At 53.4% G+C, this 22,532-nt stretch overlaps 1 protein-coding gene across 2 annotated transcripts in view; it reads left to right on the forward strand.

Annotated features, from left to right (window-relative positions):
• Positions 1–22,532, forward strand: part of TBCD (tubulin folding cofactor D) — a 160,586-nt gene that overhangs the window by 17,901 nt on the left and 120,153 nt on the right. For both annotated transcript variants that reach the window (XM_023244386.2, XM_023244385.2), the window contains 6 exons: positions 1,097–1,229; positions 11,455–11,500; positions 12,882–13,014; positions 19,066–19,202; positions 20,254–20,314; positions 21,195–21,269. In XM_023244386.2, coding sequence (XP_023100154.2) covers positions 1,097–1,229; positions 11,455–11,500; positions 12,882–13,014; positions 19,066–19,202; positions 20,254–20,314; positions 21,195–21,269 — 585 coding nt within the window. The remainder of the gene's footprint in view (positions 1–1,096; positions 1,230–11,454; positions 11,501–12,881; positions 13,015–19,065; positions 19,203–20,253; positions 20,315–21,194; positions 21,270–22,532) is intronic.

A 22,532-nucleotide genomic window follows, 5' to 3' on the forward strand; every position in this document is an offset into this window, starting at 1 on the left:
GGCTGAGCATCTTCTCATACACCCGGCAGTGGCTCTTCTGAGGGAAGAGAGGGCTCTGAGGTGGGAGGGCTTCTAGTTGGGACAGGAGCTTCCTGCAGGGATGCTGAGGTAGGTGCCGGGACCACACTGAGCGCTGCTCTGAGGTGAGCCATGACCCGGTGTGACATGAGGAAGAAATGGGCCAGAACGTCGCAAAGCAGGTTTGCACAGCATAAGTGCAGAGCCCCCCAAGTGTGTTCTGTGGGGGGCATCTGGAGCGACTGTGAAGTCCTACCTCCTGATGCTTTCTGGTCCCATGTCTCCTTGAGAGGCTGCTCATCTCCAGCTGTCTCTTCATGTTTTCTGCTTGTTTCCTGTGTTCTGCCCCCAGAGTGGAAGCTGCCCTAGCAGAGTGTGGGCTTAACCTGAGCCCCTTTTCAGATAGCTGAGGGCCTGGCATGTGGACTGGCTAGAGAGGAGTAAAGGGGGCCCAGGCTTTGGTGTGGGGCTTGGGGCTGGCTGCCAGCTCAGACCAGGTGTGTTAGCGGCAGGTCCAGTATGTGCTGTCTGAGCAGATGTGGGCTCTGCATGGGGCTGTGCGGTATTGGGTGGAGGGGTGGGGAAGGAAGACCCATGGCAGATGTGGGGGGAGAGGGCCTTGGGCCTGCTGCTGGGCCAGACCTCGCCGTATGGGGGTACTGTGTCCCGAGGTGAAGGGATGGAGTTGGGCCAAGGAAAGGGAAGGGCTGAGTAGTAGGTGTTGGGGGGGGTTCCTGGGCAGTGATGGTGACGGGTCAAGGTGGTCCTGTAGTGTATGGGGCCTCAGGATGAGTGGGGACCCAGGAGGGACGAGATGGGGTGGTAGGGCCTGTGTCTGACCTCAGAGAGGTCATGTTGGGGAATGACGTCCTAAGGGCCATGGTCTGGGAGGTGTCTTGGTGTTTTAGATTCGAGAGTGTCCTAGAGTGTGTGTCATGAAAGGAGGACATAATGCACATTACAGATGACAGACGTCCTGGCTTGGAGGGCCATCTCAGGGGGAGGATGTGGTGGGCCAGAAAGAGGTGAGCTCTCTTCAGTTGGGGCCTTGGTTGAACTGTCTGTTTCCTTCTGGCAGGTTCGTTACACGGCCTGATGTCAAGCAGAAGAAGATGGCAGGTTTCCTGGACTGGAGCCTGCACACTTTGACTCGCTCCTCCTTCCAGACCATCGAGGGGGTCATTGCCATGGATGGCACGCTGCAGGCCCTGGTAAACACAGCGCCAGGGGAGGGGACAAGTTCTCTTCACTTTTGATTCTGTTCTGAAGTAGCTTGAGCATAGTAAGAGATAGTGAACCCCCATGGACAGTACTGCCCTTTATAACCCGGGGTTGTCCTTGCATTGTCAGCAAAGGGCTTTCTGTTCCAGGGAAGGAGATGGCCTGAGCCAGCCTGCTGCATCACCACCAGGGGGCAGCAGTGTCCACAGAGCTGGGGCGGGGAGGTGGGCAGGGAGGTGGGCAGGGCGTGCCCTCCTTGGGTTTCCTGCTGTGTAATTGTGTTATGGAGTATAATTATCGAATCAGCTCTGATGAAATAAGGCAGGTGATTTCACGTTTGGTTTTGTTCAGATACTCAGGGTGTTTGTGACAAGCGTGTTATATACAAAACCTGGCCCCCACCCCCAGTGCCCTGGTTGGTGCCCTCCCTGCCACCCTTCTCCACTTCCTGCTTCACCTGTCTGTAACGTTGCCTTTTCTAGTGCTAGTGAGGAGGACAGTCCCCAGAAAAGGGGAGGCCGCCCAGGCCCTGGAGCTATCCTCCTGTCCTCATGGTCCTTAGGCGTTGCTGGGCCCGTGCTCGCTCTCTGCTCTTTACCCGCCGCGGGTGAGACTTGGTTCTTGGCCTCATTTCTGAAGCTGTAGAATCCTGTGGCCCACTTTCCCGAGAGCAGGGCATTTTGGATTGTGTTTAAATGGAGGTGCTTGGACCCATGACTCAGTGTGATGTCATTTTCTTGGGTGTTGTCCTGTGTGCTTTCCTTGGCTGTCTCAGGTTGGGACAAGGTGTAGGGAGCCATGAGGGCCGGTGGAAAGTGGGGCTGACGGTGTTATCACCCAAGGGCGTGGGCACAGGATGTGGGAGGAGAGGAGATAACAGTGGGGTCTGCCTCGGGGGCCCAGGGAAAGCCCTTTTCTCACTGCACACCCTGCCCTGGGCACACAGGGCATGGACTGCCTGGCCTCTCTCAGGAATTTCCTTGGCATCTGTTTCTGTCCACATTGCTGTTGTCTTCACGAAGGACAGCCTTTCAAATGATGAGACTATTTCAAGACATTTTATAAAGAAACCTGGAAAAATAAAACATTTTCTAAATTCCTGTAGTCTGTTGAGGTGCTATTTTTTTTTTTTTTTTTAATGTTTATTGGGACCCCTGGGTGAGTCAGTTAAGTGTCCCACTTTGGCTCAGGTCCTGATCTCACAGTTTGTGAGTTTGAGCTCCACATTGGACACGCCCACCTCTGGTCCCCCTCCCTTCCCCCCACACTCGTTTTCTCTCTCTCTCTCTCTCAAAAATAAACATTAAAAGTTTATTTATTTTGAGAGAGAGAGAAACGTGAGAAGGGCAGACAGAGAGAGGGAGAGAGAGAATCCCAAGCAGGTTCCACGCTGTCAGCGCAGAGCGGGATGTGGGGCTCGAACCCACGAACTGTGAGATCATGACCTGAGCTGAAACCAAGAGTTGGACGCTCAATCAAGTGAGCCACCCAGGCACCCCTACGTTTTTTCTTTTTTTTTTTTTTTTTGAGTGACGTGTTGTTTTTTAAGCTTTCTTTCAGTCTATAAATGAATGTGATATGTTGTATGATACTTTAAAAAAAATATTGAGATATAAAGCACATAAGTACTTTGCTTTTTTAAAGTGTATATTCAGTGATTATTTTGTGTATGCACAAGGTCGGACACCCATCACAACTATCCAATTCCAGAATATTCTCATCACCCTTAAAGGAAAACTCACACCCATTAGCAGTCATTCCCCATTCATCTCTGCAGCCATTAATCTAGTTTCTATTCCTGGATTTGCTCATTCTGGATATTTTATATAAGTGGAGTTGTACATGTGACCTTCTGTCACTGGCTTCTTTGATTTAGCATCATGTTTTCAAGGTTTACCCACGTTGTACCTGGTGTCACTAATTCATTCTCTTTATGGCCAGATAGTATTCCATCGTATGGGTGTTCTTAGTTACTACGGATAACGCTAACCTGAACTTTTGTAGAAGTTTTTGTTTGAGCATGTTTTCAGTTCCCTTGGGTACATAACTAGTTTTTTTTTTTTTTCTAGTTTAACAATTTCAGTATTTTTCTGTGTTTTTGAAGTCTTACTTTTTCTCATGGCCGCATACTTATCATGTTGCTGCGACATGGGGTATCAGCCTGTGCCCTCAGGTGGCGCTCACTCCAGCTGTGTGTGGAGGTGGTGCTTAAAAAGGGTTTTATTGGGATTTTCGGTGTAATTGCTATGAAGGGAGTCTGTGCAGGGAGAAGCTGGCCTGCAGGGTCCTGGGCAGGGAAGGGGATCGGAGGGGGAGGTGCAGGGCTCACTTGTGTGTCTGTGAGGCTTTTGTTGTCTGAATCCTGGGGCGGGGGGCAGTGTGCATTTATGTTTTAGGTAATTTCGGTGGAGGAGGAGTGATGGGGTAGAGATGGTTTATTTGAAGGTTTAGGTGTAAGTGGGTTCCTTAATTTTTTGCCGTGAGTCATGTTGAGAAGTCTTAGGCCACGAGAAACAATTGGAAGGTCTGGCAGAATGTAGCTGGAACCTGTCAGTCCACTGTGGCCTGCAGGGCAGAATGCTAGACCCGCCTGCGTGTGGGCGCTGGAGGGGCAGGCACATTCGACTTAGCTTGCTTTTGTGGTTACCGTCCTCTGTTAGATCTTCTTAGCCCAGAAAGGAATTTGCATTTGGGCTGGGCTCCCAGGGTCTCCTGTAGCCCTTGCCCAGCAGCTGCCCCCCCCCCCCCCAGGAGCCACAGCTGTGTTCACATGCATGGGGGCAGCTGGACCATCAGGGTACCTAGGCTGTGGGCTGGAGCCTGCTGTGACCTCCCTAGGGACCTGCAGGCAGGTGAGGCCCAAGTGGCCCCTGTCTGGGCTGGCAGCCGGGAGGCAGGTCCCCCTTAGGAGACCATGGTGGGTCTGTGCTTTCATGCCACCCTGAAGAGTTCCTGCTGGCTCCCTTGACCCCAGACTAAAGTTCTTGGGGCTCTGTTGCTCTTCCTGGAGGCTTGAGAAGGGCATGGGGACCCCTTTACGTCCAGTTCTGCAGCTGCTTTGCCCATAGGACCTTTTATTTATTTTTTAAAATGTTTTTGATCATTTTGTTGCTTGACTCTAGGCTGTCCCCAGGTTTTCTGTTTCTTCTTCCTAAGTGGGACTCATACGCCTTTAACAGCAAAACCTGGTGCTGGGTGGGAGAGGCTGTTGGTGTGTCCTCGCTGTGGGTCAGCGTCCCTCTCAGTGGAGAGGGCCAGCCAGGAGAGGGGTGGTGCTGTGGATTCTCTAGGCCACACTGGAAGTTCTCTTTCTCTCTTCTTCCTGAGGAACGAGGAGATTTTCTCAAAGGCTTTTCCTGCCCCGTCTCCTAGCTGGGCACTGTGGCAGTGGCACGTCTGCTGTCTGGAGAGGCGCCCTCGGCGAGGTGGGCAGCTGCCTGATGGGGCAGCCCAAGTCCCTGGCAAGTGAGTAAACGGAGCTGCTGGGAAACAATGGCCTGCAGGGCCCAGCACACCCTTTTAGGAGCCTTCTGAAGCCCCTGTGTTTCTTCTGGAAAACCTAGGGTCTTTTTGGAATCTCATGTCTCGTTTCCTTTCTCTTTTTCCTTTTCAAAGCAGTGATTAGGTCTAATTGCTGCTGCTGCCTCCTGGGCAGGAGGAAGTGGTGTGGGGTGCTGGGCTCTCCCAAGCAGGGAGCGGGTTTCGCCATGAGCTCGTCAGACCTGAACAGCAGAGGCCGGGCGTCCGCGGTGCATGATGAAACTTGCAGGTGTATTGTGCTTTCGGATTTCGTCTGTCTCCTTTGATGCACTTGGCTTCATTTCTATCCACCTGTTCATTACGGCGAGTTAGGCAAGACAGGTGAACTTGTAACGAGCACCATCGAAACTAGGGTTTGATTTTATTTTCCTGGAAGCATGTTCCTCCTGCAGTGACGAATTCTAACTCTTCTGTGGTGGGGAGTGGGAGACTGGCAGCTTCTTTACATCATTGGAAGGTCCCTCTTGTTTAGTCCTGCTGTATATATTTTTTTTAATGTTTATTTTTGAGAGAGAGCGGGCGAGAAAGAGGCAGAGTGCTAGCTGAGGAGGGGCAGAGAGAGTGGGAGAGACAGTCTGAAGCAGGCTTCAGGCTCTGAGCTGTCAGCGCAGAGCCCGATACGGGGCTCGAACTCACAAACTGTGAGATCATGCCCTGAGCCGAAGTCAGACGCTTAACCAGCTGCGCCATCCAGGTGCCCTGAGTCCAGCTTTAATAAGCATTAGGATTATTGCAAATTGAGGAAATTCAGAGAAGGAAAACGCAGTGTTAACAATTGAAAATGGTCATCATTTGTATATGCTGTACCTCTGCTTCCTTATTGGTGGTTGTGCCCTCCTGGCTTTCACTGCTCAGACTGAAGAGTGTAAGGACTGACTCATGATGTGGGGTTTCTCTTCATGCAGTCCCTGTGATGGCTGGGACGTGGGTGTGGACTTTTAGCGCTGAAGACAGAGTTCTTACATAAAAATATGGCCGGTGTGATGAGTCGTAACAAAACACTCTCCTCTGCCATTTGTTACGATTGCATCCTTCCTTCACAATGAGGGTTGTTTTATTTAGTTTATCATTGATGAAAGCATACCTCTCCTTAAAGGATAAAAGGTTTCATTGCTAACAGCCTTAAAAACCAGGTAATCCCATCTGCAGCACCAGAGTGTGTGAGGAGAAATACTGAAGCCACTCTGGTTTTGCATATAGTTTGAGTAAACAAGAGGAGTGTCTAGCCCAGAGTAGAGTGACTGTCGATCCAGCAAGGGCAGGATGTACCAGAAATGCATGTCCCGGGCTCCAGGGTGTGTTGGCTCTGCCCTTGGGTGCTTTTCTGCCCTGAGGGAGGCTGATCTGCTGTGGGCTGGTCCTGAGCCTCAGGACTCCCTGCAGCAACACCCGTGACCCGAGGCAGAGGTGAAGTGCCTTGCTCCATGCTCCCCACCTGCAGAAGGGAAATAACAACCCTCTACCTCAGAGGGTGGCGTGGAGGCTAATTAGTGCGTGTCACGCTCTTTGAAGATGAAGAGAAGCCACTTGATTATCCAAGACACTTCTCACGTAGGCTTTGATTTCTTGTAGGCTTCTTTGGAGAGTAGTGCCCCGTGGTTTCATTTAAGGTTTAGTTTGGCCGGAGGACAAATGATCCAGATTGGGCTTTTTAGTCATGGCCCTTGCTGGGGCAGGGCTTTGGGTGGAGGAAGATACGGGAAGAACCATCTGACTGTATGTTTTCCTGTGGTGTGTGTGTGTGCGCGTGCGTGTGTGTGTGCGTGCGCGCCTGCGCGCATTTATGTACTGTTCACGTGCCCCTGTGAATCCGAGTGAAACGGGTACCTTCACTTTCCTTGTGGGTTTAAATCCATGGAGCAGCCAACTCTGATACTGTTTTAATTTCACATAACTCAGCATTTCACATGGGGCCGCCAGTATGGTGGCATGAGTCTTGTTGCAACATGCATGGTGTGTGGCGGGCCTGGTTTGTACACCTGTTGTGTGAGGAGGCGACGTGTCCTGCTGGACAGGTGCACGCTTGGAGGCAGCCCAGCAGAGCCCACGCTTGGAGGGGAGGGGCCTTGTCTGTCATAGGCTCTCCTTGCCTATTAGGTGTGGAGCTGGCCGAGAGCTGCAGGTCTCCTGGCCGGTGCCCTCTGTCCAGCCTGGCCTGTGGCCTCCGGTGCAGGCTGTCCGAGGGCCTCACAGCTCCCACTGCTGTGGTGGTTGGGTTCTCAGGTGAATGGGACTTGGCCACCCTCACCCCTCCTTCTAAGCAGGTGTTCCCCATTCTGTGTCCTTGCCGTCTGTGGACAGCTGGTGTTGCTCCCTGATTTACCCTTGACCTTCCTTTCCATGGTCCCAGAGCCCTAGTTCTGTGCACCTGCTGTGCTTCAGAAGCCATGAGTCCGAGATCGTGCCTGTTATTCTGTCTCTTTTCCTTCCTCCTGCCAGCCTGTGTCATGAGGCCCAGCAACGAACAAGAATTCGAGGGCAGGCCTGGGTCTAGTCTCATCTGGCCATGTGGCTGAGGCGCTTAGAAGTGTCCCTGGCCTGGCCCTGCCTTCCTGGCACAGTGCTCGCCAGGTGTACTGGCTGCCCCTTCCGTGGCCCATCCTCCGTCCTGTGCCAACGGTCCGTCCTCGGCCTAGCGCGCGGCTCTCTGCTCCTGTGCGCTCTCTAGACGGGAGCTGGCCCGGTCTGTGGAGGCACCGGTTCCTGGGTCCTTGGCCATAGCTGTGCTTTGTCTCCACAACCTTCAGTGGTGCCACTCGGGAGAACCAGTGGCGAAAGGGCCCAGGTATGCGGTGGGGGAGCCAAAGCCAGAGAGTAGACAGCCTGTGGAGGTCTGTCCTCCAGGTCTCTCCAGTCAGAGGGCCGGGCACTGGGTAGAGTCAGGAGGAGGAGGCTGGTTGTGTGGGTTCCCCCAGGGTTTTGGGCTCTGGGCTGGCGCCTCCTCAGGGGTACCCTGGGTCAGGAGAGGGGCGGAGCATGGAGGTGCGGGCCAGAAACGCAGAGGCTCTTCTTAGTAGTTTCTGCCAGGGGCGTTGTTGCTCAAGTCTCTGGCCCTGTCGAAGCCCGTCTAGTTGTGCTTTTCATCCTCCTCTTTGGAACTCCTCTCCTCACTTCCCCTTGGAGGGGTGGGGGCCTCCTGTGGGCCTCCTGGCTGGGGAGCCCTCTCCTCCTGCTGGGCTCGGGGCTGGAGCGCAAGAGACCCAGGCCCCTCCCTGCCTGGATGCCAGCGCGACTGGGGACATCGCTCCTCTTCTGAGCCTGTGGCCACACTGCTCCAGCCCCACTGGTTTCTAAGTTCTCTGAGACAGTTGTGTCTTTGGCATGGTTTATACGTCCTGCCTTAGGCAGGTTAGGCGACGTGTGATCAGTATTCTTGGTACTTGTCAATCGAGGACCAGTTATTTTTATCTAAAATTATCAGCTGTTGAAGCCAGTGGGAATAACAAAGACCTGCTTGGGAGGGACTGAAGTCCTGTTTCTGGGCCTGTCTCTAAGAGCCTCTTGTGGGTCTCTTGCCTCGTGAGGCTGCAGGATGGTGTCTGCTGCTGTTACGGGTGGATTCCAGCCCCTTAATGGACAGCGTTCAGAGCTTTCAGCTTTTGTGTTTGAACTTCTGTTAGGGACGCTTGAAGGCCTTTGCGTGGCAGTTCAGGTTATGAAGTCTGACGAGGCTCCTGTGAGGTGGGCACAGGGGAGGTCCAAGGGGTGGTCACACTTGAGAGAAGAGAGAGATGTCATGCATCTTCCGGGGGCTAGAGGTGCCTCTGGTCTGGCTGGCTTGTCCCCTTTGCCCGGTGGGCCTCCCCCTGGCCAGGGCCTGGTCGTGGAGGTCGGCCCGGGTGGGCACTGCCCTTGGGACACTCTGCTTTTGTGTTTCGTAGTGCTCCTCTGACCGGTTCCATCAGCTTGCTGTTAATTTTGGGCGAGGTGGCAGGCCTCCTTCAAGTGCCACTCACTTGTACTGTCGTAAGCCAGCAGGTGCAGGGGGCTCTAGTTGGTGGTGGTACGAGGGTATTTTCCTCCAAACTACTGCCTGTGTTAGGGTTCCTCTACGAAGGGCCTGTGGCTGTTACCTAAAGATATGGAGCCATTTTGACGTGGCTGCCTTCCATGAAAGATGTGGCCCTGGGTGGGCTTGAGGTGGCACAAGTGAGGATCGTGGGCTAAGCTCTGTCCGGTGACCCTCCTGGAACTGGTTGTGCCAGTTTTGATCGTGTTTACATTTTGTCCCAGTTGTGTGAGGCAGGACAGCTGTGAGGGGGCACGGTGCTTCTCCTTAGCACTGGGACAAGAGTCAGGCGCTCACAGAGGGATGGGCCCCTCCTGCCTGAGTTCTGGCCTGACTGCTTTTTGGTGTGTCTATGTTGTCACGCCTTCTGGGGGACTGGGGACAGGACCCCACATAGAGGTTCCCAGCAGGTGCCGGGCTTGTTGAGAATGCGCCCACTGGCACACAGGAGAACTCCCAGGTGCTTGTAAGCGGCACCCCTGAGCTGGTGTGGTGTGGGGGACTTTCCTCCCGGGTCCTGGGTGGAGCTGCTTTTCTTGGCCTTGACTCAGTGGTGCTGCAGGGAGCCCTAGACCAGTGTGTCCTGCTTAGCAGCAGGGCGGACTGGCTCCCAAGCAGCTGACAGCCTGTGATTCACAGGCTTGGAGAACATGCCCCGCGGGGGGGAAGCTGGTTTGCAAGCTGGGGAAAAGCAGGCCTGGGTGGGTAGCAATCGAAAGGTGTGGTAGTTTAGAAGATTACTGAGAGACTCCTTTTGTTTGCACCTTGCCGCTGTGGTGGTTTCTAGAACAACAGAAACAGACCTGATGGTCATTGTTCCTGGGCTGCAAGGCGGCCTTCTCTCCAATCTTGAGTGCAAAGTGTGTGCTCTCACCGGGGGTTTTCACCTGGCTCCTGTTTCCTGCCTCCATGAGCACAGGAGCACACCTCCTGCTTGGTGGCCTGGCTGGCGAGTGCTCAAGCCCCTCCGGATGAGAGTGTTCTCCCGTGGCCTCTCCCTCCTGTCGTGGAGCCTCACTGTCTCCTGTGTCTTGCGTGGCTGCACGCTCCCCGAGTGAATGGTGGTGAAGATGCCCCATTTTTAAAACAGGCCAATGAACAAAAACAAAGCCCTTTGTAGATTTTTTTCTGGTGCTCCCTTTCCACCCCTCTGCCCTCGAGTCTGTTCATGAGGGAGTCGGGACTCCATGACCGTTCACGTGTCCAGACCGCTCGCGTTATCCTGTGGGGTTCAGGGCTGGGAAGAGCAGAGGAATAGAGCTCCTCGCACCCATGACAGATGGGGCGTGGCTTCCTCCTCGTCCAGACAGTGGCCGTGGCCTGCCTCGGTGCCGATCCCCTTCTGTGTGGGGACGCGTGCCGGCGTTCCTGGGAACTTGTCACCACTTTTATTCTGTTCTCTCGTTGAGACTGAGTAAGGAATTTGTCAAATAAAGAACAATGGGAGATACTTTTGGTATTTCATAATATTTTAAATTCTTATTAGTTTAGTTGGTGAGTGAGCCCAAAGGACACTTTAACCGACTGCTGAGTGTGTCACCTGTGCTCCGGGCTGCTTACCGTGCATCCCAACAGACCCTCTGCACAGACGGGTCCTCTTCATGGCCCTGCCGCGTGTCCCCATCCCACCTTCAGTGTGGCATCTGCCGTCCAGGTTAGACAGGAGCACCCTTGCCTACAGGGTGAACTTCCTGAGCAGGGAGTTTGTTTTCTGTCATGTAACAGCCCACCCCAAAGCCTGTGGCTTAAAACTGCAGCCGCTGTTGTGTGTGTGGATTCTGTGGGTTCTGACAGGCCGGGCACGGGGTACCTTGTCTGTCCCTTGGTGCTGACGGTGTGGGGGCAGTGCTCAGCTGGAAGCCCACACAGTGGGGGCACTCGAAGGGCTGAGCACTTCCTTGATGTCAGGACCTAGTATTGGGGGGCCGGGGAGTCTAGTGTTCCTGGGTCCACATAGCAGTTCTCGTTTTGCTGGTTAAATACTGTTTCTGAAGGAGAAGAAACCCTAAGAAATTCTTAGACGTGCTCAGTGTAGGATTCTTTGTTTAAGGGGCTTGGATGCCCATTTTTCTTTCAGACCCGAAAGTGGAGGGTAAAATTCTGGGTTGAGCATTCTGGAGGTTGTGAGGCCTGTGCGCTTGGAGGTAGTCCCTGGTTATGGGAGATGGGGTGGGGGACACCATGCCAGGGCCCCCAGGACGAGGCTTCTCACGTATGTGAGAAGCATGGGGAACCTGTCTCACTTGCTGACTGAGAATGACAGACACTCTAGGAGTGAGCGTGTGGGCTCCTTACCTTCGTGAGGGCTGCTTGGGCCCGTAACTTCTACCCTCGGATCTCTTTTCGTATACACAGTTAATTAGAAAAATACCCAGTGAGATTCTCCACTCTCCTGTTAAGGCTCATGCCCTTAATGGCAGCTGGGGCACATGTCAGAGGTGACACCTTGCCCTCCCTAAATGAAAGGCCTTCTCGTCGTGTCACTCCTTGGTGATGTCCTTTCAGAAGATTGCCTCTCCCGCCTCCCCTCACCCCTTTTCATGACAGAGACTGTTCTGTTCTTTTGTGATGTTTAAAATAAAACTATGGAAGATACAGTGAACTGTTCTGAAAATTTATGTTCTAAATTTGTATTTGCAACATTTAATATAATTTTTTTTTTTTAGGCGCAAATATTTAAGCATGGAAAACGTGAGGATTGTTTACCCTATGGTAAGGTTCCCTCGTAACAAGGTGTTTGTGATGTGAGTCTCTGTACGTGATCAAGTGTGTCTCTTTCAAACTGTATTCATAGTTACAAAGTCTGTAACTTGCTGTATTTGGGCGCTGTCATAGTTCTTTGGCTTTTTGTTTTAGGTGTGCATGTGTGCTTTAATTGGATTATTTAGGCCTGGTGTGGGACATCTGGGTTCTTGATGCTCCGTCTGCCAGGTGTTGATTCTGGGAGACTTGGTGATGTGGAGACAGCCTGAGGTCACAGCTGAATTCTCCCTGTAGCCACGGTCACAGTCTCTGACCCTTTGCCCCCTTCTGTTAATTTTAGACAACCTCAATTTATGATAATAAGTTCTGTGATTCTTGCTGCAGAGAGGTTTACTACTTGGACCAAGAGAAATTTCTTGTAGTTATAGGTTTTAGAAGATGTGTGAACAACTTTTGAATACTAACGCCTTAAGTATGGAAAATTTCATACATGTGTGAAGGGAGAGGGAGTGTGTAACGACCCCCACATTCTATCACAGGCTTCACAGTTTTAATTCATGGGTACCTTGTTTCCCGTGCTCCTCCTCAGCCCATCCAGACCCCTGCTATTTTACATGTTTCAGTGTGTATCCCCCAAAGATAGGACATTTTTGAAACATCCCTTGATGTTATCGTCACACCTGAAAAAATGAGCAGTAGTTGCCCAACGTCTTCACACACCCTCCTCAGCAGACTTGCACACACAGACCCGGGGTTTGCTCTGTGTTACCGTCATTCATGCCCAGGTCAGTCACTGCACGTCATTTGGGTCTTTGGGGAAATTTTTCAGATGCTGTAACAACTTGTCCTGAAACCCTGCCCTCCTTGTTTCTCATACGAAATGCCATCTTGTGTGCTCTCCTGGCCCTTGCTCCACCCCCTCCCCCTCACCGGCGCCCACCTCATTCCCCCCAACAGCCTTGGCAGCGTAGGGGCCTGACCACCCATTTCCCTGTTTGTAGGGACCCTGCCCCATCAGGCCCGTCATGCCTGCACGTCTCCTGTAATCCTTGGCGTGTTCTTTCGCCTGCCACGTTTTGCATAAGCTCTTGTTTGCTCGGCGTGGTCTCCCCTCTCTCTGGGGATCCTCTTCTGCCAGCCTACACGCTACTGCTCACAGCCAGAAAGTTGAGCAGGGTTGACTCGAGCTACCCTCGATAAATGACGTGCGATCAGGTCGGGGTTCTTCGTGGAACTCTGGTGTGGTCCAGCCCAGGCCATCACACTGAATCTGGGGGGACCTGAGGATCACCTGTGGTTTTCACGTCGCGGATGCCAAACACAGAGTGTGTTTGGGAGACCGTGGGGAACCCTTCCCACCAAACTGAGCCGCATGTGCTGTTGTTCGCAGCCGCAACGGTTCTCGAGCGCCTGGCGGGTTGCAGGCTCCCCTGCAGCAACCAGACCCTGCTCCGGAAACTTGGAGTGAAGCTCGTCCAGCGGCTGGGACTGACCTTCCTGAAGCCCCGGGTGGCAGAGTGGAGGTTGGTAGGCCAAGCCTGAGCGGCCCGAGCGCCTGTGGGTGAGGCTGGTGTGGTGACTGCCTGGGTTTGGGCGGCCGGGGAAGGAAGACTGTGTCCCTTCTGCTTTCATTTCATTGCTTCCATCGCAACAGTGTTGCTGATTTTGAAAAGAAAAGTTTTTCCCTTTTTTTTCCTGTCCCTACATCTCCTTTTTTTTTTTTTTTTTTTCCTGTCCCTACATCTCGTGGTTAGAATAACTGAAGGTAGAGTGGTGACAAGAAAAGTTTGCTGCTGCATTTCATGTGACGTTCAGGTGCAAGATGACTACCGGTTTGGGCTCACTGTCGGGAAAGCTCCAGTAATGATAAGACTGAACACAAGGTTCTTTCACAGAGAGCAGGCTCTCTCTCAGGGCCGGTTCAGAAAACCACGCTGCCTCTGCCTGCGGGTGGGAACTTCACAGTCTGAGGTGGCCTGCTTCAGTGGACAGATGGCTTGTGACAGTGCCTCCCGTGGAAGGAGGCCCTTCTGTGCTCCCCATACTGTGTGCTTCACGGTCTTCAGTTCCCTTGTTTTGTTTTGTTTTGTTTTTGAGTAACAAGAAGCAAGTTTTCTCTTTGTTCATTTTTTGCATTTGAAGTATTGGTCGGTGACCTCCTTGCCTGAGGCTCGGCTGCAGGCCTCCACCACCACGCAGCTGCAGCCCGCTGCGTCCGGGCCGTCCCCACTGTCGGGTTTGCAGAGGCCGACCCCTTCCCCTCGTCTCTGGTCGTCAGCCCTGATTAGGTTGCCTGGGTGTTCCGCACACAGAGCTCCCACCGACTCCACGTTCCCAGGCTCTCACGGCTGATGCAGGCGTGCAAAGGTGCGTGGCTCAGGGTGGGCGGCTTCATGAGTCCACCTGTTGGGCCCGTCACGCCGCCTCCTGGGAGGCTGGCAGCGGTGCCTTCCTTGGCCGGGGTGGTGGGGGACAGGTGGAGTGGGGTCTCCAGTGCACGTGAGCCTCTGTGCGACTCCACGGTGTTTGGAGAGAGCTAACAGTGTTCAGTTTATTTCAAGTATTGATATGACTGGTTTGGGAGGAATTGCTTGGCAAGGTTCAGCTCAGCCTTTGTCTCAGGTTACAGTAAATTCCAGAGAACTGTGGTATGTCTTAGTGATGTTTTACTGAAATTAGATTTTGGGTCATATAGCTTGTTCTGTGAGAAGTTGTTTGTGAGTTTAAATGTTGGTGGTTAGTTTCTAAAACTGTAGAGAAAACATTCAGTAATACGTTAGGGTTTCCCAGGGAGACAGAACCAACAGGGTGAGAGGCTGTGTGTGTGCATACACATAGACTTGTAAAGAATGGGCTCATGTGATTGTGGAGGCTGAAGTCCCAAGATTTGCAGGGTGAGTCAGAAAGCTGGAGGCCCAGGAGAGCTGATGGCATTTGAGTCTAAAGACAGGAAGAATTCCTTTTGACTAAGGGGAGGGTTGGCCTCTTTGCTCTGTTCGGGTCCTCAACTGATTTGGTGAGGCCCACCCACACCGGGGAGCGCAGTCTGTTTTATTCGGTTTACTAGTTTAAATGTGAACTCTCATCCAGACACACTCTCACAGGCATACACAGAATAATGGTTGACCGAATAGCTGGGAACTCTGTATCCCGCTTGAGTTGACACATAAAATTGACCATCACAGGTACGACAAGTTTATTGATTTATTTTTTAAGAGAGACAAAGAAGGAGTGCAAGTGGGAGAGGAGCAGAGAGAAAGGGAAACCCAGAATCCACAGCAGGCTCTGTCCTGACAGCACAGAACCTAATGTGGGGCTCGAATTCACTAACCATGAGATCATGACCTGAGCTGAAGCCTGCACCTAGCCGACTGACCCACCCAGGTGCCCCTTATTTATTTCTGAAAACAAATTTTTTATTTTTTTAATTTTTTTATTTATTAAAAAAAATTGTTTTTTTAACGTTTATTTATTTTTGGGACAGAGACAGAGCATGAACGGGGAGGGTCAGAGAGAGAGGGAGACACAGAATCTGAACAGGCTCCAGGCTCTGAGTGGTCAGTACAGAACCTGACGCGGGGCTCGAACTCACGGGCTGTGAGATCATGACCTGAGCCGAAGTCGGACGCCCAAAGACTGAGCCACCCAGGCGCACCAAAATGAATTTTTTAAATGTTTATTTATTTTTGAGAGAGAGAGAGAGAGAGAGAGAGAGACAGAGCATGAGCAGGGGAGGGGCAGAGAGAGAGGGAGACACAGAATCCGAAGCAGGTTCCGGGCTCCGAGCTGTCAGCACAGAGCCCGACGCGGGGCTCGAACTCATGAGCCGTGAGATCATGACCCGAGCCGAAGTCAGATGCTCAATTGACTGAGCCACCCAGTCACCCCGTACTTTTTTTTTTTTTTTCATTTCTTTTCTTTTTTTTTTTAATCTTCAGTACACTTCTGCTGTTGGCTGTCTTCCCTTGATGAGGAGCAAGCCTGTTGGCAGGCTGGTAACTCACTGGTCCTGCACCCTCCTCCTGAGTCCTTGTTAGGTTGGACTTCTTTCCGTTCCTTCTCCCTGGAGCATAGCTCTTGGCGAAGTGTGCTCCTCACTTCCAGTGCATGGCTGTTTGGTCCCCCTTGCTGGGCCCACATCTCAGTGACTCCCCAGCATTGTATGACCTCCGAACTCAGCTCAGCTCTCAGCCTCCCTCCCGGCTGTTCTCAGGTGGTGCTTCTGGGTCTTGCCGTGCCCTTGCACATCTCAGAGGTTGTGCAGGGATCCAAGGAGACTTCTGTGCAGAATTGTGGTTTCCTTCTCAGTGGCTACTTTTTCTCCAACATCTGTCCCCAAATACTAGCCATCTCTGTAGTCATGAATATTTTTTATTCAACCCAGCAAAACTGCTGCTCTCTGCTTGGACCCTCCTTTCTGGTGCTGGGGTTTAGAAAGTACCTTTGGGGGTGCCTGGGTGACTCAGTCAGTGAAGCGGCCAACTTCAGCTCAGGTCATGATCTCATGGTTTAGGAATTCGAGCCTCTTGTCAGGCTCTGTGCTGACAGCTCAGAGCCTGGAGCCTGCTTTCAGATTCTGTGTCTCCCTCTCTCTCTCTGCCCCTCCCCCACTCACTCTGTCTCCTTCTCTTAAAAATAAAGAAACGTTGGAAAAAAAAAAAGTACTTTTGGGATGGGGGCATCTGGGTGGCTCAGTCTGTTGAGCATTATGTGACTTTTGATTTTGGTTCAGGTCATGAAACCAGGGTCAAGGGGTTGAGCCCCATGTTGGGCTCTGAACTGAGTGTGGAGCCCGCTTAGATCCTCTGTCTCTTCCTCTGTCCCTCTCCCCTGCTTGTGCATGTGTGCGTGCTCTCTGTCTGTCTGTCTGTCTGTCTCTCTCTCTCTCTCTCTCTCTCTCAGAAAACAAAGAAGTACTGCTGGGGACGAAGCAGGGGTGTGAAGGTGGGGTGCACCTGGGCACCTGCTTGCTGTGCACAATTGTAGCCTGTACTTGGTTGACCTCTCGTGGGTGCCAGTGGCTGACTTTTGTCCAGGTTTTGGAGTTGTTTGTGGCAGAAGGGTAGATCCGATTGGCCCCTGACGCGTCTGTCATCTTTATAGTTTCTGGTTACTGAGGGTTAAGGTGAGTACTTTTCCCACCGAGTAATCGGCATGTGTACTCATTTGAGGAGAACAGGGACAAGGGCAGCAGCCACTGTGTGTGATCTGTCACCGTGAGCGTATTCTGTGGTGGCTGCTGGCTACTCTCCCTGGATTAGCTACCTGCCGCTCCTCTGGTTCTGACCCCCAACTCTGAGGTGCTTTTTTTCCCCACACCAGTCTGTTCTTGGACTCCAGCTGGGTGTCCTGCAGTTAAACTCCATTCTGACCCTGTCCACCTGGAAATCTTGTCTGATCCCTCAGGTTAAGAGGTCAGTCCTACAAAGACTGCCCCCCTCCCCACTTCCTTCATTACTTCAGATGCCAGTAGTGGGTCCAGGTTGTCACCTGTGACTCAACTGACCCACATCTCCCTTCTCAGGCGGCTCACAGAGCTCAGAGAAACGTTTTGTTTACCGCTCACCAGTTTATTATACAAGGATATAACTCAGGAACAGCCGGATGGAAGAGGTGCAGAGGGTGAGGTATTGGGGCACAGCCATCCTCCCTGGGTCTCCATGTGCTCACCAATCCTGAAGCTCTCCAAACCCCATCCTTTTGGGTTTCTATGGAGCCTTTGTCACAGAGGCACATTTGATTAAATCATTGGCCATGGGTGATTGACTCAGCCTCTGGCTCCCCTCCTTCCCTGTGGTGGTGGGACTGAGAGTTCCAACCCTCCAGTCACGTGGTTGGTTCCCTCAGTTAGCAGTCCCCATCCTTAGGTGACCTAGGGGCTTTCTAGAAGTCACTTCATTGACATAACGGAAGACACCTTCATCCAAAAATGGTCAAAGATCAAATATATGTCTCTTATTATAAATGACAACATCACAGTTATGTGAAAGAATACTCCAAAGTTTAGTAGCTTAAAATGTATTTTTTAAAAAAAAACTTATTTGAGAGAGAGAGCAAGCGAGTAGACGAGGGGCAGAGAGAAGGAGAGAGAGAATCTTAAGCAGGCTCCATGCCAAGCACAGAGTCCAATGCGGGGCTGGATCCCATGACCCTGCATTCATGACCTGAGCCGAAATCAAGAGTTGGATGCTCAACCAACTGAGCCCTCCAGTCGCCTGTGATGATGCATCTTTATCGTCACCATTTCTGTGGATTGGGAATCTGGGTGTAACTTAGCAGGGTCCTGTGGTCAGAGTCTGTCTGAGGCTTCACGAAGGTGTTGGCCAGGCCTGCTGCCATCTCCAGGCTTGACTTGGGGGGGGGGGCCCTGCAGTCAGGCAGGCTCCTAGCGTTGCCGGTAAGACTCTGTTCCTCGTGGGCTATCTGCTGGCGACCTTCCAGAGCTCTTGGCGCCAGGCAGTGCACAGTGCAGTGGCCAGCTTCTGTCAACGAGAGGGGGGCGGCAAGACGGAAGCCACAGTCTCCCAGAGCCGCCTTGGGAAGGACGTCCCCTCACCGCTGCGCTCTCCCAGCAGGAGTCACTGGGTCTGGGCTGTACCCAGAGGAGAGGATTGCATGAACGTCAGAAGGTGGGCCGCCTGCCACTGTCCTCGTTCTCGGTTGGAAACCGGTCCAGAGAGTTAAAGAGCTGCTCAGGGCCACAGTTATCAGTGCTCGAGCTGGTGTTCAGGTTTCGGGCTCTGCCTGTGAAGCTCTAGCTGTCTGCGCTCAGGAGTCCGCCTCGGGCTGCCGCCCCCAGATGCAGTCTGTGCCTTGACTCAGGCACCTTTTGTGCTCCAGGCTGTGTGCCGATCCAGGGCCACCCGCCAGGCTGGCCGTGTGTACTTACCTCAGCACCACGCACTGGTGCCCGCCTTCCAGGAGGAAGGGCAGCAGCGATGGCCTTTCGTGCACATCCTTGCATCTGACTTGTCACAGGCCTCTGGGTAAGGGCCTCCTCTGACAGATGGGGACACCGTGGCAGCCGGACGCTCAGGAGCTGTGCAGAGTCGGACGGTGGATCTGGCCTGTGCTGATGCCCTCGCAGCACACGGATGATGCCAGTGGCCTCGGCTGGGGGAGGAGGGCTGTGGCTGGTGGGGCCTGAGAGGGAGGCTCCAGAGACAGCATCCGCAGGGGCTGGCCGTGTGAGCTGCAAGGTCCGGGGTGGCTGGGGGCCTGAGGGGCAGTAGGGGTAAGAGGCAGAGCGCCTTGTGAAGAAGGCCAACGCCCACGGGCTGGTGAGTGCCCTGGCGCCCTCCTTCAGTCCTGCTCTGTCCCCTGCCTTTCTGCCTGGGCACCGCACAGTACTTGGGGGCTTCTGAGTAGTGCAGGATCCTGTGGCTGACCTTGCGGATGCCAGCCGCTAGCTGCTCCATTTGTTTTCTGTCTTGTCTCTGAAAAACACATGGAATTGTCACAGACATCCTTTAAGGTTCTAAGGGACACCAGATTATTGATTTCTGTCGAGATAATTTGTCCTCGAGGCTCCGGCAGGCGTGGCCGCTGGTCTGAGGTCACGTGTGTTTGTGCAGGTACCAGCGCGGCTGCCGCTCGCTGGCCGCTAACCTGCAGCTCTGCGCCCAGAGTCCGCGGCAGCCGACAGTGCACGCCGAGACTCCCGCTGGTGACGGAGACTGTGATGTCCCCGAGGAGGTGGAGAGCGTGATAGGTGGGTGCAGTCCCTGCGGGCTCTGGTCTCTGGGTGGCGGCGAGGCTCCTCCCAGGTACATTTATTGGCCGCGTACCTTTGCCACCTCTGTGCTGGCAGCACGTGGCCTTCCGTGAACTTCCCCACCCTCACCTTTCATGGAGTTCGTGGCTGCTGGTCTGTAGTCTGCGGGCCCACGACCCTTTGGGTCCTGGACCCTGTCTTTCTGTTTGCTGTTTGCTCCCCTGTGTGAGCCCTCCTATTTCCACCTCACTCCCTAGGCACCTCAGGACAGCTCCGTGCCTTCAGCCTTCCCCCAAGCCTGGCCTGGGTGTATTGCGCTGGTGGCCTCAGGCCTTCTCCTGAGGGGATGGAGGGGTGGCTGTCTTGGGCCCTGCCCCGCTCTCACTCTGTGACAGCTCCTGGCCCCGCACACCCTGCCTGCTCCCCGACTCCCGCCAGGTGTACCCGGCAGGGCCAGCCTCCCTGTCCATGAAGGACAGCCCTGTGCTTCCCCTGTTTTCCTCCCCTTCCCAGAGCTGTCTGCCCCCACGCCCTCAGGGGCCCTATACTGCCCTGGTCACAGTGGACTTGACCCATTCACAGGCTCCCATCCTTCCTCTGTGTCAGCCTTTCCCAGGCTGCCTGGTGCCCTTGGTCAAGGTTTCTGCTGACTGAGGATTGCCAGGCTCTTTTCTGAGCAGCCTCTGGGCTCTCCCGACTTCCTTCGGGCCCCTGTGTGGCTGTTCTGGAATTTGGCCTGTGCCCGAGACCCCAGCAGAGCCCCTTTTCTGCACCCTCTTGCAGAACTGGCCTCTGGGAAGTCTTCCTCACTTGGTGCTTTCTGCCCAGTGACGGCTCTGGTGGGTGGATCTGCTTTGTAGCAACAATGGCAGGAGTAGGTTTTTAAAAACGAAGAATTAGAATAATTAGAATTAACATTCTTGATGTGACTCCCTTCATGGTGCTCGAGTGCTCTGCAGGGTGGGTTATGTTTAAGCTCGGAAATGAACTTCCCCAGCACTCGGGCGAGCGCGGAGAGCTCAGACCTGGCTTTCCTGTGTTCTTGCAGAGCAGCTGCTGATCGGGCTGAAGGACCAGGACACGATTGTGCGGTGGTCTGCGGCCAAAGGGTAGGTGCCTGCTGTCCCTCCGCAGGGGGGACATCCTGTCATTCAGTGCGTCTTGTGCAGTTGAGAGCTGGGAACAGCTTTGAGATTTTTATAAGGTGGAACAGTTTTTCTCATTTACATTTACTGCTTTATGTTCTCATTTTAAAGGTAATTACTGGGGAATGAGGGGGCTTCATTTCCTTGCCTGTCTGGCTCGAGTGGGCGGAGTTATGAGCATATCCACTTGCCTTTCTTGCCTTTCAGAGGTTCCTTTTCTTTCAGTTCTGTGTCCTCAGCAGCACAGTACCTGTCCCTTTCACAGGCAGGCGCGGTCACTGTATAGCGAGCGGAGGCTGGCACGGCCTCATCTAATCCCAGAGCCCCGGAGAGGGAGACTGGTGTTGGTCCTCTGTTTGCCTGAGGAATGGCCTACAGAGAGGTGCCCTCATGGGGGAGGTGTTCGCTTCAGCAGCAGGCAGCCTCTGTGCCCCAAGTCATGTGTGGGTGGGGTGGGGTGGGCCCGGAGGGATGCTGATCCATGTCCGGGGGTGTCTGGTGTGGATGTGCGGTAGCCTGCCACGTGGGGAGGTGGCCTGGAGGGGTCAGGCCGACTGGGGTGCCATTGACCATCTGTAGCATGGGGCTGTCCCGTGGGCACACCCACCCCTTTGTCTCCCTCCCTCAGGAGATGCCTGTGTCTGTCTGTTTATGTCACTAGGATGGGGTTCCCTACCAGGCAGGTGGCCTTGTGTAGAGCAGAGTGTGTGTGAGGCTTGCCCTGGGTCTACCTGTCTTTCCTGCTCTCTAGAGGGAGGGAAAATTGCCGGGGACAGGTCCTGGTGGCTTGGGCCCCCTCACGACGGGCCCGTGATGCTGACAGAGTGCTGCTTCTCTCTTTCAGAATCGGTAGGATGGCTGCGAGGCTCCCCAAAGAGCTGGCGGATGATGTGGTTGGGTCCGTGTTGGATTGTTTCAGGTATGTGAGAAGATCAAAGGGAGACGTGTTTCTGGTCGAAAGCAGTGGCTTTTCTTCTGTCCTTTTACATTTTCTTTCAATTGAGCTGTTTGTCAGAGCCTCTGCAGCCTTTTTTTCTTTTTTTTGAAGTTAAATTTGAGAACTCTAGTTATTTCTGTTATTTCTTTTTAGAACAAAATTTTTTTTAACGTTTATTTATTTTTGAGAGAGAGTGTGAGCAGGGGAGGGGCAGAGAGAGAGGGAGACACAGAATCTGAAGCAGGCTCCAGACTCTGAGCTGTCAGCACAGAGCCCGAAATGGGTCTCGAACCCACGAACTGTGAGATCATGACCTGAGCCGACATTGGACACCCAACCGACTGAGCCACCCAGACGCCCCTAATTTTACTGGATTTGAATTTAAATAGCCACATGTGGTAATGGTCATGTTGTGTCTAGGTAGCCCGTGGTGCAGGTGTGGGCTGGGATGCACAAATGGCAGGTCCTTGGGGTCTGGGCCTGGGGCCTGCAGGCCAGGGGGCAGAGCAGAGACTCTGGCACCAAGGGTGCACTGTTAGGTGCACAGTCCCAGAGGACTGTTAACTTTGCTCGTGGAAACCTCTCTGGGGGTTTCAGAAGCAGGTGCTTCTACGAAGGGTGTTGGTTGGGCCCAGCCTCACTCCTGCCCTCGTTAGCCGGCTGCTGATCTTCTGGGGCTGTTGCTGTGGGTGTAGGAGAGGGTCTGTCTACCCTCCTGGGCTCAGCTGTGCACACTAACTGCCGAGGGTGCTCTGTGAGCACCTGCAGGACATGCCCTCCCCCCGGAGCAGCCTTCTTCTGGAGCTTGTCTCGAGCCTGCTCAGCCACAATTGGAGGAGTGCAGGGGAACAAGATGTCACATGTGGGTCACCTTTTGCAGAACAATGCTGTGTGTCTGGCCAGTGTGTCTTCCAGTGGAAACATTTCACCGTTGTCTGCCTAGCGGAAAACGTGCACTCCTTACTGTCTCTCTGAAACGCCTGAGTTAGGGAAAAGAAAGTGCTCCCTGTCCATGTGATGATTCTGCTGGCTTGTTTACTTTTATTTACTTTTTATTTATTAAAAAAAATTTTAATGTTTATTCTTGAGAGACAGAGAGCGCGCACGCTCATGAGCAGGGGAGGGTCAGAGAGAGAGGGAGGCTGAAAGCAGGCTTCAGGCTCCGAGCTGTCAGCACAGGGCCCGACGCGGGGCTCAAACTCACCAACTGTGAGATCGTGACCTGAGCTGAAGTCGGCTGCTTAA

The sequence above is a fragment of the Felis catus genome, chromosome E1 (genome assembly GCF_018350175.1).
Source record: "Felis catus isolate Fca126 chromosome E1, F.catus_Fca126_mat1.0, whole genome shotgun sequence".
NCBI lineage: Eukaryota > Metazoa > Chordata > Mammalia > Carnivora > Felidae > Felis > Felis catus.